The following is an 18149-nucleotide window of genomic DNA, read 5'->3' on the forward strand; positions in this document are numbered from 1 at the left end:
GAAACTATTAAATAATTATGCGTAAAAATAATATTTTTGTTGATTTAATGATGTTAATATTGTATTATATGTACTGCAGGTTACAGCTAGTTACCTAACTTTAAAAAACCACATACCATAAATATGCATTATACTTAAAATTTTATAAAATAACGCGTATTTGTGTGATTATAAATGTAAATCGTTAGTACTTTAACTAATTTATTGAAAAACTGAAAAATATTGAATAAAATAGAAGGAAGTACATGATTTTCAATTGGGAGAAATTATTCTACATACATTTTATAAATCAAATAATTTTAAAATTTCAAAACCGATCATTTTATAAATACTCATAAAAATAAAATTAGATAAAAAAAATTTCTTCTTGTATTTTGCCTTCTTTGGTAAACATAAGATATTCATGTTTATAAATGAATGTAAGAAAATATTTGTAGGTATATTGTTCTCACAATAAAATAAAAGTTTGTTTTACAATGTGTTTTGTTTTAGAATAAAATAATTATGTTGTGAAATAGCAATGTTTGCCATTATTTTTCTGTACCTTACTACTGTAGACTCAAGAATTTGAAAATTCAGAAAAAAATAGGTTTAAGTAATTTATTCTGCAATGTAGTAATAAATTTTCAGAATTTTAAATACCGCGGGCTGGTAGGTATGATATATGCATTTATAAAACTATAGCATATAATGTTATAAATTTTTACTGCGTTACTTAACTGTAATGAAAACAGATGAACTTATTTAAAATTTGGTTATTGTTAATTTTCAAGAAGTTACGGAATTTTAACTTTAGAGCGATACGAAACAAAAACTGTTTTTTATACATGTATATTAAAATAATATACTTGTAGTTTTATTAAATGATAAGTCTCTTGTGGTTTATTTTATCATTACTTTTTTTCATAGATTTTTACTTTTATTTAGCTCCTTGTACCTTTACTCTAATATGATGATGATAAAGGTCACCATTAATTTATTTCATGAGCAGATTTGTTATAAAATTTTCTGAACTGGTTTCATTGCATGAAAATGCCAGACTCCATTTTATTTTAACATTGATGTTTACATTCCCTTTATTTATATTATCGGGATTGTGTTTAAGATTGAGATTTTGACTAACATGTACAACTATTAATACTTATACTACATTGGTGATCAAATGCGCGGGAATGTGATGCTAGTGTATAGAGATTTGGCCAACGGATATGAATATTGTTTTTGATATTAACATGCTGTGTTGATAAACAATAGGAATGCGTTATGTTACATATGCGTTGTAATACATATGCGTTATGATGGACATATGCATTATGTTACGTTGATATGCGCACACGTTGTAATGCATATGCGTTATGATGGATATATGCGTTATGTTACGTTGATATGCGTACACGAATGTCATTCTAAAAAGCAAATCTCCGTTGACATGAGGAGAAAAAAAAATTGCAAGTATTATTTTTCCTTAAAAACTATGTTTGCATTCAAAAAATCTTACCTTCCCAACTGTTTGTTGTCGTTTATTCATAGCTAAAAGTGTTGCTGATTGATGTTCGGCTAGATCTACAATACAATAAGGATCGTTTCCTGGCTGAAAAGAAAGAATGAAATCATTTAAATAAATATTTATTTCCATCAATTTAATTCTATACAAAAGAAAGAAACTTCGTAAAAGAATTTTCGACAATGCACATTCAAAAGACCTTATGTTCATGAAAATCTAGAAAATGAATGTGATTGAAATCATAAGTTATAAAAAGTTTTGCTTAGTTCCTGTAAACTTTTATGCGTATAAGCCTACTATAATTACATAAATTATGCTATTAAACCTCAATATGTATACAACAAATACTTTTCATTGCTTTATATATTTTTTCAATTATTTTAAGAGGCGACTACTAAATTTAAATTTCATAAATTTGAATTGCGTAAAACATAAACATTAGCTGAAATTGATACTTTTGAACTCAGAAGAATTCTATTATGACAGGTCAATTTAAAATTATTTATTACATTCGTCAGAGTAGTGATAAACATGATATTGTTTCGTATAAAATTTATCATATCTTAATTAGCTCAAAAAGCATAAAAGTAATTTTAATTAAATATCTAGTAATTAATCATATTTATTTTTAAAAAAAATTTAAATGTACGTGATTAAAACCTAATCCTGAATCGATCCAATCATTCCCGTGCAACGAGTAGTGTTACACACTACACTAGTTTCTTCTATTATTTTATAGAATTTTAATGGTAGAGCGCTAGTCATAATAATGTGAGGAATATAATACGCGTTTCATTCATTTAAGTCGCAATAAATAATATGACTTTCCGTCTGTTAGATCTAAGTTTCTATTAAAGGAAAATAATTTAATCATATAAAATACATTTTATTATTTGTCTGTATAACAAAATATTTCGCCTCGTTTGTCGTATTAAAACAATTGAAAATTCTCGTTTCCGCTGTTAATTGAGGAGACAGTACATTACTACTTTCTTTTAATCTATACTTTATGTTAAGTACCTTTTTCAACCAATAATACATATTTATTTTATTTTTCAATAAAAATTTCCGAAATCTGCGAAAAGATCTGTTAAATAACACTCGTTTCCTTTGATTACTGTGATTCTGAAATAAAATGATTTCTGAAATTTTTTTTACCGTTCGCTATGTTAACGGTTTATCGGAAATTTTGGATTTCAAAATTATAAATCTTATTGCAGCACATTTAGTAACAGAGGCAAAACTGAAAAATACATTGAATAAAATAAATGGCTTTTATACTACACTCTAAAGTGTCACGATAAAATTACCAAAACAACCATACATTATTGGGGCATCCACTGCGGTGGGGTGTTGTCTACCCATCTAAATGCTCTAAAGCGTAAAAGTAGTGGTAATAATATATCAGTACTGTTTTTTGCAATTTTGTGCTATCTGTTTTGTAATTTGACAAGAGACAAGTCATTTCTTTGCATTAAGCACAGAAGCCTGTATATGTATCTAAACCAAATTTATTTATTTACTGTTGCACATTCATGGTTTCGATTTGATTACAACCCATTAGCTCCACTATATATAGTATTTGGTAGAAAGAGGAGAGTTCTGGAAAAAAAATTATAATAATTAAAAAACATTACTATCACAAGAATTCATATATATTTATTTACTGTAACACATATATATATGTGCTTATTATAAAGTACAATTTATTATTCGGCCTTGTCAAGTTGAAGGGCAGATTTCTAAAATTAGAAAGAGACATAACAAAGATGCATCTATTGTAATGTAGAGGTAGTAATTTTGAATCCCACTATATCCTAGGATGCCCATTTGTGGTGTCTATCTACAGTTGTCTGTATTTCAACTAATCATAGGCATATATACTGAGCTTTGTAATGAGCACACTAGTCGCCGTGCGTGTGCGTAACAACAAATAAATAAATATAAATAAATAGATACATCTGGGATAATGGTGGGATTTCAACCAGATACGTCTACACTTCCATTTTAGAATGTTCGTACAGCCATGATGCTGAACAGTTAAGCTACTAATTTAGCTTAGCCTTGTCCAGGCATTTGTACTAGCCTATATCTAACGCAGAAAAGAATAACAATTAACCGGCAAGAAGCAATGTTATTAAGTGTTTACTAAATAATACAGAGGTTATCAAACTAAACATTTTTGCGTCATCTCAAAATATACTATTAAAATACTGACTTTTGGTAAAAAATATTAAATTTTACCCCATTTACTGCCAAACACCATGGTAATAAAAACCATAGTATATTGTTTATTTTACCAAATGCCATTACATAAGTGCTTTGGCAAAAAATACCGAACTTTTTGGTATTCTCATAGAGTCAAAAGCACTGTAATTTTTACCATATTCTGGTAATTTTAACCATAATTTTTTTTTTGTGCAGAAATAAAAAATTTAATTCATCCACAAGAATAAAAATCATACGCGTAAAGAACTTTAATCAATGCAATTATTAACAAGTAAAGCAAGCAGAATGTATTCAATTTTAAAGGATTCCATATGTTCAACAAATACTTCACTAAAATATTAATGAAAGTTATCTCAAGAAGCCATCTTTACATAATGATGTACTTTAAACGAAAATAAATGCAGAAACAATTCAGTGCACTACTCTTAATGATATGTTCCTTCAATTAAATTCTGTCGCATCGGTGTAGCTTGAGGCAAAGAGTATTATTACTATGAAACACTAATATGCATTCCTAGGAGGAAAATTAAACCGATAGCAGATTCTACTTAATATCAAAATAGAAACCTCTTCTAGCCTTAGATGCAAACGATGTGATAAATCTTCTCCGTAAAAGTTTCTAAATGCACCTATCAAACACCCTGAAAACCTCTAAATATTGATATGGTATTGTTTTTTAATTTCGAACGATATTTCTTGATTTTTTTTTGTACCGCACTAGATTGATCGTTAAAAGACTATTCCCAGCAGATCACCGAAGTGAAACATCCCTGGCTGTGGTTAGTGTGCGGGTGGGGGACCACTTGGATCAGACTGCGTAGGGACCGATGGGGTGCGGTATTGATCCTCGTTAAACTAAAAGCTCGTTAAACACTCGTCCCGTAAAGTGCTCAACTTCGCGTGCAGGTCGTCGGGCTCATGGAGCTAGGAGTAAGTGGAGAAGGCACTCCCATTAGCCCACTCCTTTCAAGGTGAAGCAACCGCGAGAGTTTTCCGCCATCTTACTTGCTGCGTCGTTGTGCGCTCATACATCTTTCTATTTCTAGTTAATCCATGCTTTTAAACGAAGCTTGGAGGGCTGTTTTGAAGGGTTCTTAATTTGATTTAAAGTGTCGAGTTTAGTCTTTTAAGTTAAATAAGAGATCCATCCATCCAAGCTTTCTCCATTTTTTATTTAGACGTTAGAATTTTCGTATTTCTAACATTTAGAAAAAACATTTCATCTTGACAGAATTTTTGAAACAAATGGAATTTTGGTAAAGTTAATATTAGGTCAAGTTCATTTAACAATCATTATGCACTTTTCAAAACAATTTCAAGAAGATAAAAAAGTTCATTATCTAGAAATTTAAAATTTATATTACTCTGATAGTTTTAATTCATAGGTCCATAAAGTCAGGTAACTAATTATTTTAAGAAAAGACAGGGAAAAAAATATTAGGTAGTTATGAATGAGTTACATCCATGGAGCTAACTCGAAGCTGAATATAGAAATAAATTGAATACCACAATATTTTTTTTATTTTATTTAAACGACTTAAAACTCCTCATGCACCACAAAGTATAGCATGAGGCTTACAGTTGTAAGTAGAAAACACCACAATGCCACAATATTGAAAGATGTTTATTGTTAAAGAATGATTTCAGAAAGTGAAATACATAAATTTATACAAATTTCTCTTGCTAAAAATAAATCCATACATATGAAGATTTATACTTTGATAGTTTTATGAATACTTAAATAGGACATTTTTAATTGCATACAAAGTAAATCAATTTAAAGAAAAATATGTCAAAATGTTTATTAAAAAAAAGGAAAAATATGTTACAAATTAATAAAATATTATCACAGTATTCTAGTGAATATTTAAAAAAAAAAATTCTTAAACCAGAGCAAAGGCACATTGAAAAATCTAGAAACAGATCCTTAAATATATACCTATATTTTGTTTATAAATTGAATATAGCTGTTTTCAAAATTATTAAATTTGAAAGAAAAAAAAAAGCTTAGGGATTAGAAAATTCTATGCATTAAAAAAAACAATATATATATATATATATATATATATATATATATATATATATATATATATATATATATATATATATATATATATATATATATATATATATATATATATATATATATATATATATATATATATATATATATATATATATATATATATATATATATATATATATATATATACATTGAGAGAGAAACATGTTCAATGCTTTCAATGAAGCTTACATTTAATGTATACAACAAAAAGCAACTAACAATTTCCTTAGAGGGGTGCATTGAACTTTATAAGTCCAGAAAAAGATTCTTAAATGTAGAGAAAAGCACATTTAATGTTTTCAATGAAGGTATACAACAAAAACATTTAGAAAAAAAAAATACTTTAACTTGGAGAATTTTTAAAACAAAAGTAGATCTATTTCATTTTACAATCGCTATGTATTTAGCAATACAACTTAAAAAATATAATTAAATTTATTAAGAATTGTAAAATTTCAACCACCCTGAGAGTTTTATAAGTTCAAACTTAAGAGTTCAAACTTACTAATTATTATACTAGTAAAGGTAGATAAACTTATTACGTTAAGAAAAATTAGAATTTAAAGAACAAGCTCTGAGCGGTTATGAATATGTCACATCCATAGAGCTAACTCATAGCTCAATATAGAAAATAAAATTGAATACCACAATATTGAAAGATGTTTCTTGTTAAAAAAAGAATTTCAGAAAGTGCAATACATAATTTATGTTCATTTCTCTTGATAAAAATTAGTCTATACAAATCCATATTAATATACCTAAATAATTTATACTATGAAAATTTTATGAATACTTAAAATATGACATTTTAATAGCTTACTAAGTAAATTAGTTTAAAAATTTTTTGTCAAAATATTTCTTAAAAACAAATAAAAATTAGAGATTGAGAAAATATTATCACAGTATTCTAGTGACTAACTCAAAATATCTTAGCCCTGAGAGCAATAAACAATTTCTTTAAAAAGGTTTAACTTCACAAATCCTTATGTACATATATATATATATCTATATATATATATATATATATATATATATATATATATATTCTCTATAAATAGGAAATTGATTATTGCTAAATTTAAAATAAATCACTTTGATTTAAAAAAGGACTTTGTTTAGGGATTAGAAGACCCTACGCTTTAATAAAAATTATTATTATTTCTTTAGGGGAAATACATTAAATGAAGGTATAGAACAGAAACTATCAATGCCTTAACATTAAGCAAAAACTACATCACTATAAAGCGTAGAATAAATGTATATGTAATCATGGAGTACTTTATTATTATCTAATATTACATGCAATCACTTGTATATAATATTAGATTTTTAATAAATTTAATTTTTTTTTATCTATTTCATATTTGGAATGCAATGGGATACTTTCTGGTTTTAAAAAATATCAATTTTCAGATGAATAACTTCGACAGAAATAAATAAAACTACAGCTGAAATTTTTAAAAAGTAACATAAAACCTTAAGATGCAAGAAGTCATAATCAAAATAATATAATTAAAATAATAAGAAGTCCAAGAAAAAATAATAAGACAAAGTAACACTACTCTAATAACGAATAAAATAAAAATGATAATAACTGTCCAAACATACGACAATTCAAGCATAAACGAGCTACAACTGCCAATGTTTTGAAGTAAGTAAGATGGCCGACGGTTAATTTCGCGGTTAACATTGCCGAGCTTTTGGCTTCACGAATTTCTGCTAGTGTCTCCTCCATCTACTCCTATCTCCATGGTCGGGCTACCAAGCGGGGGTGCCATCCCCTCTGCAGAGGATCGAAATTGTGATGGCATGTCTTCAGATCATCTTCAGGGATGTTTCCCAGACCGTAGCCAATACCTATTGAGCAGCTCTAGTGCGACGTAAATGAACGACAACTAAAACTTCATCTATTTTCAGATCTATTTTTTTCAGCAATGTATACTCATTTTATACTGGGTGTTTAATGTTTTGAATATACATATTTCACGAAACTTTTTTTATTAGACTTATTATCTCATCATGGATCAAAAATCTAGGTTATGACTAAAACCGAAATGAGAAGAAATTAAAAAAAGATTCAGAGTGCATTGAATGTTGATGATACATGGAGACACAATAATGAACAAGCTACGTAGAGAGATAGTTTCAACCACATAAAAGTAAACCATATCAAATTTTCTGGACACGTCAGCCAAGTGGATCCACTTTCCTTAACATCTGGAACCTTTAATTTCAAATCGATTTGAACCTAAACCAGACGCAGGCCCAAACTTAGATGAATTGACAGAGCATTGAGAGTTAACAATGCCTTGGTTAGGGAGAAAGCAGTATAGAAAAAGATTCTAAACTATGAATGGAAAGGAATCAATAAAGACGAAGAAAACTTTTCAAAAGCAAAGTTGATCAGGTTGCAAAATAATGAATGGAAAGGGAATGGTATAACTATGAATGGAAAGGAATCTATAAAGACGAAGAAAACTTTTCGAAAACAAAATTGATGAGGTTGCAAAATAATGAATGGAAAGGGAATGGAATAATGAATAGAATGAATGGAATGACTATGAATGGAAAGGAATCAATAAAGACGAAGAAAACTTTTCAAAAGCAAAGTTGATCAGGTTGCAAAATAATGAATGGAAAGGGAATGGTATAACTATGAATGGAAAGGAATCTATAAAGACGAAGAAAACTTTTCAAAAACAAAGTTGATGAGGTTGCAAAATAATGAATGGAAAGGGAATGGAATAATGAATAGAATGAATGGAATGACTATGAATGGAAAGGAATCAATAAAGACGAAGAAAACTTTTCAAAAACAAAGTTGATGAGGTTGCAAAATAATATGTAAAAGCGAGAAAAATAATAACTCTATCAAGATCTGGTGAATGAACACGATGTTTTTCGTACAATAATAGGTCTGTACAGTCTCAGGCAAAACTATTAGACGCACTATAAGATTCCATGCGAAATCTTAATTATCGGGCAATACTAAAGAGTTTTATTGTTTTTATGCTGATGAAATCAGTTTACATTTGGTTACGTTTTTATATCAATTGGTTAACATTGTAATGCAATACGTAAAAAATAAATACAAATAGGAAGGATATAAAAAATCAAATGAATAGAAAACCATTGCATATATGTCTATATATATTAGTATTGCATACAAACTCGTGCAAAACATGTAATTATTAAGAAACTGCAGTGGGTCTAAAATTTGCTCTAGTTATGATAATATACTAATATAATACCTAATATAATAATTATTCTGTATTTATATAATATATCGTCTAATTTTACCAAATGATACACGAATGTAAGCAAGATCAGACGGGTTTCAGACTGGTAAAAGCAATAAAGCTGTATAGTATCACATGATAATTAAGATTTTACATAGAATCTTATAGTGCGTCCAATAATTTGGCCAATAATTTTTGTATAGCGAGAAAAATAATATCCTTTCACCATACCTTTCTTATAACATTTTTGATATTTCCGAGAAAATATGAGATTTGTAAGCTTTTACTTTCTGAGAATTTGAGCTAAAAAAGATTATAATATCTTGAAAAGAAACATGTATGTGCACAAAATAAGAAAGAAAACACATTAATAGTTTTAGATCTAATGATCCAAGTACCAAAGTACAATATTATTATTTGAGAAACTAACCATAAATGTATTTGTGCAGACGATATTGTAAGTTATGAAATCAGAGGCGAAAGCTTGCATTCTCTGGATTAACCTACCTGAATTCAAAATAGGACTTTCTGTAATGTCATAGTTGAATAATGCATAGTCTAAGAGCCTCCTAGACTATGTAATGACATTGTCTAAGAGGGTAATGGTATGAACTTCTAGCTAAATATTTCAGAAGGAACAAATTTTTTTTCCACGATTTTCAAATATGTCTGTTTTATCTTATAAAAATGGAGATTAACATACTCTCCTAAATATATTTTTTATACTTTAAATACATTTTAGTTTATGAGCTAATGGGCTAAATTATCATTCAAACTAAAATTTAAGTAAAGAGCAAGGAGTAAAAAAAAAGAAACTTTAAGTTTCCGTTATCTTTCTTTTAACTTTTCTGTACATAATTTTTTTAACCATTTTTAAATATGCAGTCCAAAAACGAAAAAATTAAAATTTGAGCGATTTGGTAACTACTACAGGGTGGCTCAAAATATATTGTTACAAATATCGAATCATTTTGTTGTGCAAAAATTAAATAGAAAATTATTAATGCACAAATATGATGAACACTAAAAATTGAAATTTACATCGAGAAAATGTATTTGAATCGGCACTCATCTTTATCGATAACTAAAGATAATCACTTTTTTGCCATAATCCGATGGCGGCACGAATCAATTTAAGAGGTGACTTGCCCCCTTCACGCAATAAAGAAGCTCTGAGGGAATCTAAACTTCTATGCTGCTTAGCATTAACTTTAGACTCTATAATACCCTAAGCACAATAGTCTAAAAGATTTAGATCTGGTGAAGAAGGGGGCCAATCTTCTTGCTTAATAAATTTCAGAAAAATGATATGGATCCAAACTTGTGTTGTTTTGGTTCGGTGTGGCGATGCGGAATATTGCTGAAATATCCAATCTTTTCCGGGATACAATCTGTCAGCATGTGGCAATAAATGTGTAGCCTATACTTCCTTGTTGCAATATTCAGCATTGAATGAATTTCAGAAGAAATTTTCCGTTATTTGGCACTGCAGCCCAAACGTTACAGATTTTTTTTCTGAAAGCGTTGCACATATCTAACACTTCAAGGTTGCTGAATAAACATTATTTTTAGTATTATAATTTTGCTCTGCGCAAAATATTTTCTCATCAGAAAACATTATTCTATCAACACTTCGTTGCCATTTTAAAATAACTTCCATAATTCTTCGACTTGCCTTCTCTTCTGCAACAATTTTATTTACAGAGCGCAGTGGATTTCCTCGTATCGTTTCGCGAATTCTTTTAGAACGCGTTTTTGTACGAACTGAGCACGGACGACCAGACCTGGGTTGATCTTTACAGCTATTAATATCCAATAATCGATTTATGGTTCTATATATAAATGTTCGATTAAATCTAAAAGATTTTAATTGCTTAAAATTTTACGTACAGAAAATCCGCGATCAAAAATCTGTCTAACCATCAACCTTTTCGATTACATCTTTAAATTTATTCTAAATGTTTTGCTTTGAGCAAAAAACGCATGCACCTACAGAGATAGCCAATCGCAGGAATAGTGAAAGAAAAACTGTTTTACCAAACGATAAAAATTAATTCCTATTATTACAGTAAAATAAAATAATTTTTATAATAATAATTAAAAATTAATAACTAATTAATAAAAAATAATTATTTTATAATAATAATTAAAAATTAAACGATAAAAATTAATTTTTATTGTTACAGTAATTAGTAGCCATCCTGTAGCTTTTGAGATCTGCGAATTTTAAAACATGACTTTTTATACTACGCTGTGTTAAAATAAAAATAAAAAAGAATTTTGGAATTCTAAATTTTTTGACTCTGCTCCTCCCCGCAATATTAAGATCATATCTTCTTCCATATTTTGAGGAATCGGAATCCGTAAAAAAAAAGGTCACAATTATTCAAATTAAGTGCGTTATTGTGTCTGATTTTGCAGCTTGAAATATTTTCCGCTCAAATATTTTACTTGAATCCTTCGAAACATTAAGTTTGCTTCTCAGTGCGTGGAAAACCGATCATTAGATCAAAAGTTATTGAGGTTTTCTCTTTTTCGATTGGCTTAGTACGCTATAACAATTAATAATATTTGTATCGAAATAATAATATTTACTATATTCAAACAGGAGTTTGGCCATATATCTGCAAATGGTCGAAAAAATAAATAATAGTTATAAATATTACGAAATTTTTAATTTAAGAGATTTGAATTCATTAAAATGAAATGAAAAGGAGTTTATAAATATTGTAAGGCAAAATAAAAGAAAATCAAAGAAAAATAAGTAAGTTTTTAAAAACTATGATTCCCAAAAAGATTGAATTTATTTTAAAAAATTGTTTAAAGAGAGAATATCTTTAAATAAAATTCTACAAGAATTTTAGTTAAAAGAAATTAGAAACGATGACTGTAAGAAATATCAATCAAAAAGATATACAGTTTCACAAATATGTAATTAATAAGTACAGTAAAGTCCCGATTATCCGCTAGTTCCGAGAAGAAATCGAAACTACCGCAAGGAGATGAAAAGTACAATTTTGGATTACGAAAAACGCCTCGATAGCAACAGGCAAAAGTGAACTGATAAAAGTATATCACCTAAGCCTGTACTACTGTTTTTCTTTATCATACTTCGTTTTAATAGTTTAGACGCAGAATAAAGATTACTGTTGTATTTCAGAATGTATCCACGTGTTGAAATATATTTTTAAATTATTTATCGTGTTATCTTACTTTTTAATTCTTTCTTTTTTGGATTATTTTGGATTATTATCTTCGTTTCACTATTTCGCTTCAGCGATTTCCAAAATTTTAAATTTTCTGGCCAACCTAAAGAAAAGATGGGTCGAAAAATAAATTTAAACAACACGCTAATCATTGAAGGACAACAAATTCGAGCGCTTTTGCAGATATTACTAAAATTATTCACCCCTTTGTCTTACCTCAAAATGAAATAAAAAGAGTTAAGTTCAGTAGGTATAGGTCCCCTAATGACTATATTAATAACTTATTTGGAGTACAAATTAGTTCGGTCCGTTTTTTTGCTGTCAAAAATGCATTTATTTCAGAACAAAATGAATGAACAGATTAATCAAAGTATTGTCCATCGCTGACTACTACTTTGTACTCTAAGGCAGCTTTCGAATTCCATCTCGAAAAAAATGTCTCGTCTTTTGAGGCGATCCAAGTTAAAAGCCAATTTTCGATTTCTGCAAAAGAAGTGAACTGGTAACCTGCCAAATCATGCTGCATATGTCGGAACAACCAGTAATCAGAAGGAGCAATGTCCAGCGAATACGTTGGGGGCGGTAAAATATCCCTCTTGAGCGTTTACAAATAATTTCTTACGACCTTTGCGACATCAAGCCGACCGTCATTATGCAGAAGAATAGCTTTGTCATGTCTTTGCTCGTATTCCGGCCGTTTTTCTCGTAATGCACGGCTCTAACGAATCAATTGAAGCCTCTACCGATCGCCCGTAAAGGAATCACCAGGTTGTAGCAGCTCATAATATACAACACCACTCACCATTCTTCATTCGCCATTCTTAATTCACCATTAACTATTCTTGAAACGTCGAAACCATTCCCTACATGATTAATCAGTTGGAGCATTGTCACCATAAACTTCTACAAGCATTTGATGCTCTTTAGCAGCACTTTTCTTCCAATTAAAGCAGAAGATTAAAGTAGAATTAAAGCAGAAGACCAATTAAACCTCCCGCAAATGCTGCTTAGTTACCCCAAAATTTGACATATTCAACAAAGTAAAAAATAGGGTTTTTGTATGAAACTCAAAGCGATATAAACTGAATATTATTGACAGATGTTTAACCACTCTGAAACCACCAAAATCAGCTGTCACTATGAAATATTCATAACAGCAGAGCCATCTCTTAAAAACAGACCGAACTAATTTCTACTCCCAATAGTTGATCTTAATTATAATAATTGTCCGCGAAGAAATTAATATTTTTTGGGACAAAAGTCAAAATTTCAAACGAAAATCCCAAAATAGACCTATCTTTTACAAGAAAAGAAACAGAAAACAAACAATAATCAAGTAATTTTGCCCAGGCTTTACATGAGTTACCTCATACTCCTTGTAATTGTGACAAATTAGGAATGATCAATGCTCATCATTGGGGCAAAATTGAATAAACAAGTTCTTAAATGATGAAAATCAATCCTTGCACAAAGACAAACAACGAAATGACAAACCACAAAATTAATAATATTTGGATACATTCCACATGAAAAGGAAAATTGTCAAGCAGACCAAGATTGTGACAAATACTATCTTTTTAAATGTACATACAGGTAGTGCCTTAAATATAGTTCCAACTATAAATTTTTTGAAAAATTAATTTTCAAAAAAGAAAGAAAAAACTTTGTGAAGGTAAAACAAAGAAAATGTAATTTTCAACTTAACTGAACTTGAACTTTAAATCAAAAAATAGAAAACAGAATTTTCAGAAGAACTTCATCAGAATTTTTTCCTTCTTTTCAATCTTTAATACTTATTTACCTTTCGCCATCTTGGATTTAAAAACTTTTCTGGAGTTTCAATTGGTGATTGATTGTGTGAAACAGAGGGTTATGCAAAATCGGAAAATATTTGAATCTCCTTTTTTTATTATAAACGTAACCTGTCATTACCCCTGAAAACCAGGTTAAAAATAGCAATAATAAATAAGATAAAAATAATATAGTAATAAATAAAAAAGAAGAATGCAAAAATAAAATAAAGAAAAGAAAGAATGCTAAATCAAAACCAAATGATGCTAGTATTATGGAAAAGTAAAAGAAGATAAAGTTTTTGACATAAAAGTAAGTAAGAAAAATTAAATTGTCAAAAATATAAGCAAATTAAATTAGAGAAAAAGAAAATAGTAAATAAACATAAAAGTAAAGATATAAAAACGATACTGAAAATAATCTTGTGGTAGGGAAGAGCCACATTATCAGAGTCATGTTGACAGAGTTTTGCAAGTTCAAGATTGCGAGCAGAAGATTTTTCTGATTATTTTGCTTAAGAGAAATATGATGTGGGAGTAATTAGAATTGAACCTCAAACGCTAAGATTAAAATCTGAGTTACCAATTTCTTTAAAAGCTTGTAAAACTTCTCCTAAACAGCAGGAAAAATTCGGCAAATAAATTGAAAAGTTGTTAAAACATAGATAATTTAAAAAAGCTCGTCTCCCTATTGGGCTTCAGTAGCTTTTAAAGAAGATGAAAATACAAAAAATTGATTATGTATTGACTTTAGAAATTTAAATCAAACCAATAAATCGGATGCTGATTCATTACGGCTAATAGGAATTCTCATAGGTAAATTAGACATTAGCGCTCTTTTAAGCAGATTGGATATGGTCAGTGATTATTAGAGTAAGCCGTTATGCAATGTTAAAAAAAAGTTCTCAAAATAGATAAAAATGGAAAAAAGAAATATCTCCAAAAAATTGCTTCTATATGACACAAGTAAAATGGCATGAACTTGATTGAACTCTATTGGCTATTAAAAACAGGAAATGAGACAAAAAAAAAAGAATTTTTCTCAATATTATGCAAAAGAGTGTATATATATATACACCGAACAGCCATTACATTAGTATGACCACCCTGTTAATAACATGCAGGACCACCATTAGCTTTTAAAACTGCTAGCACCCGCCGTGGCATTGATTCCTCAATGTGCTGACAGGTAGTCTGAGGTATCTGGTACCAAGCGCTCACCAACTGGTCCTGCAATTCCCTCACATTGCGAGGGGGTAGCGTGGCAGCACGAATTTGATTTTCCAAGTAGGACGACAAATGCTCTATTGGATTAAGGTCATGGGAATTTAGGGGACAAGACATGACTTGAAAGTCACTAGAATGTTCGTCGAACCAAGCCATGACGATTCGACCCTTATGGCATGGTATATTATCCAACCCCCCGCAGGAAAAACTGTTGCCATGGAATGGGTCCTAATGTGCCCTACGAAAACATTGTTCCTGGGCGAGCCTATTATTATAGATGGAGGGTGGTCATAATGTAAAGGCTCTTCGGTGTATATATATATATATATAGCAATAGTACTCAAAATTGACTTCTTGATAGCACTAATAATGTCTGCATATAATAATAAAACTTTTGCAGTTTAAGAAGTAAGTCTTGAGAGCTCAATAAAATACTGAAAAAGCGGTTCGAAATAGAAAAAGAGGGTATTTTCAATGAGATTTTCGAGAGTTTATCTTTTATGAAAATAAAGAGAGAATTTTACAGTTATAAGTTTGAAATAATTAAAATAAAATAAATTAAGAACATTAACTAGAAAATATTGCAATTAAATGACAAAATGATTAGAAGTGAATTAAAATTATGCGCGATTTTTCGGCCCTACAATAGAAATTGAAGCTTCTGTCAATAGTTTGATTTAATGTTCTACAGTTTGAGTATGGAAAGGATAGAAATGAGTGGCTGTTTTCATTTTTATGAATTCCTTTAGTTCATGGTTTGAAACCTTATCCAAAATTTGTGGTGTTGGGACAACAATATATCCGAATTTATTGAGTCGCTACTTTTGTTTTTGAAAATTTTTCTTTGGAAGACTCTCACTTCAGTTCCAATTTAGTCTTTGTTATTTCTGGCTTTTAAAATACTTCGCAGCCCCAATTCTCAGACGTTCATCACTGATCATTACTAGAAGTAATTTTTCAAGATGGCAGTTCAAAGCATTTCTTTGTATGATAGGATAAATAACTGCTCCAAGTGTCGATTCAACTAATTTGCAGATATGAAGTGCCCCATTTTTGCTTGATGAATTTAGCTTAATATTGAACCATAATGGTGTATAAACTCTTATAATAAATTCTACTAAAATATTTTATTCGTCTGATGGTTTTTCACTTTATATATGTAGTCGAAGAGTGATTTTCCTCGGGAATAATTTCCAGGATGTTTGTTAGATAAATTTCATTCTCATATGCCAGACAGACTTGTACTTGGAACATCAACTTTAACTATGGGGTAAATTTTACCCCAAATGTCTGTTCACAATGCTTTAATTGCTTCTCCGCTGAATTCTAGTGGTCTAAGAGTGGCTTCTTCTAAATGTCGGAATAAGTACAGAACATCATTATTGTTATGCAGTATGCATATAAACCATTAGATGGGATGATTTAGTGACATTTGTTAAACATTTTATTGCACTGTTTTTATAACCTGTCTTGATATTTGTACCATTACAGCTCTCAAATTGTCAATATATATGTTTCTTGACAAAAATAATGAAACCATGAATAATACTATATTTTTATCTGAGCCAGAAAGTGGTAGAGAGAGACCAGAATAAAAAGATATTGGCTCTGCAAGCAGGACATAATGCTCTTGTTTTTGCTTTTTCTCTAGTTTTTTCTCCAATTTTCTCTTTATGAAGTGTCTTATCATGTGTCCCATCGAAGTATGGCCTATTACAACATGTTTGAAGGCTTCAAATTTTTCGAGAAATTATATGCGATTACGTTGGGGAGAAATAAGAGTTTTATGTTCATCAATGTCTGAAGATTTATCAATTTTAGTACTAATACTAATATCATTCGAAACTGCCGTTGCTACTAAAGCAGCAGATCTATCAGATGTGCGATGCTGGTCAAAAACACCTGCTACTGAAGGTAGTTAAATTTAGTTTCGTGATGTCGAGAAAGTGGTTTCTTGCTGTTCCATTACTTCTGTGTCAGACGGTTCGGATGTATGAAATTAGGATTGATTATTTGAATATTTGAAATTTTATTTGAAGTCAAATTTGAAATCACTCCCTCGAGCCAATAAGGTTGAGTCCTAGAACGCGAAAGTGCGATTATTAGATCAAAAGTAATTCAAGGTAATCAGTTTTTTTTGGTGTACTACGTGGTCTTTTGCATCTATATCTATAACAATGGAAACTAAGATTAAAATTTGCGCCAATTTTTTTCAGATTTAAGGTTCTAAAAGTACTCGGTGATCGAGAAGCTTCATTTATTTCTTCGAATTAAAAAAATCTGAAACGTTGGAAAATTAAACAACTGCTTAGTACCAACCCATAAACCTGAAACTAATCTAAAAGTCGAACAAATGGGATAAACTATTGTAAATCACTTAAAATGCGAAATTGTAGTCTCTTATAACAACTTAAAAAACTTAAAAAACTGAAGAATATAATTTGACTCCGCATTCAGTAGCTAAATTTTAGCCAGTTAATTTAATGTTTGGCACAACCCCATCTAAGCACCTTTTATCGGATTAAATTTATCCACCAATGCAAGAAACTAGAAAAATTGCTATTGCCTGAACAAAGCTATTAAATCATATGAAAAAATCTATTATGATACTTGATTGCTTCGAATCGACTTTTCGCCTAACGATACAGTGATGTATGAAGGTTTTAAATACCATATTGCTAGAAGACTTACCACAACTTTTAGTGGCCCATACATAATTCTTGAAAAAATTTCGAATGTTAATTATAAGATCAATAAAAATAATATTCATAATAAAGAAAATAGAGAAATTGTTCATGGATCATAATTGCAAATGTACTACCCTCCTGATAAATTAAATTTATTTCAAGAATGATTATGAATATTTTATTTGAAATATTACTGTGTTTT

At 29.4% G+C, this 18149-nt stretch overlaps 1 protein-coding gene across 4 annotated transcripts in view; it reads right to left on the reverse strand.

The window, feature by feature from the left end:
* LOC107454859 (cytotoxic granule associated RNA binding protein TIA1-like) overlaps positions 1-18149 on the reverse strand; it is a 1051915-nt gene that overhangs the window by 940737 nt on the left and 93029 nt on the right. For all 4 annotated transcript variants that reach the window (XM_016073996.4, XM_071188069.2, XM_016072550.4 and 1 more), the window contains exon 2: positions 1499-1591. In XM_016073996.4, coding sequence (XP_015929482.1) covers positions 1499-1591 — 93 coding nt within the window. The remainder of the gene's footprint in view (positions 1-1498; positions 1592-18149) is intronic.

The sequence above is a fragment of the Parasteatoda tepidariorum genome, chromosome 12, assembly GCF_982258835.1.
Source record: "Parasteatoda tepidariorum strain Cologne lab strain chromosome 12, Ptep-v5.0, whole genome shotgun sequence".
NCBI lineage: Eukaryota > Metazoa > Arthropoda > Arachnida > Araneae > Theridiidae > Parasteatoda > Parasteatoda tepidariorum.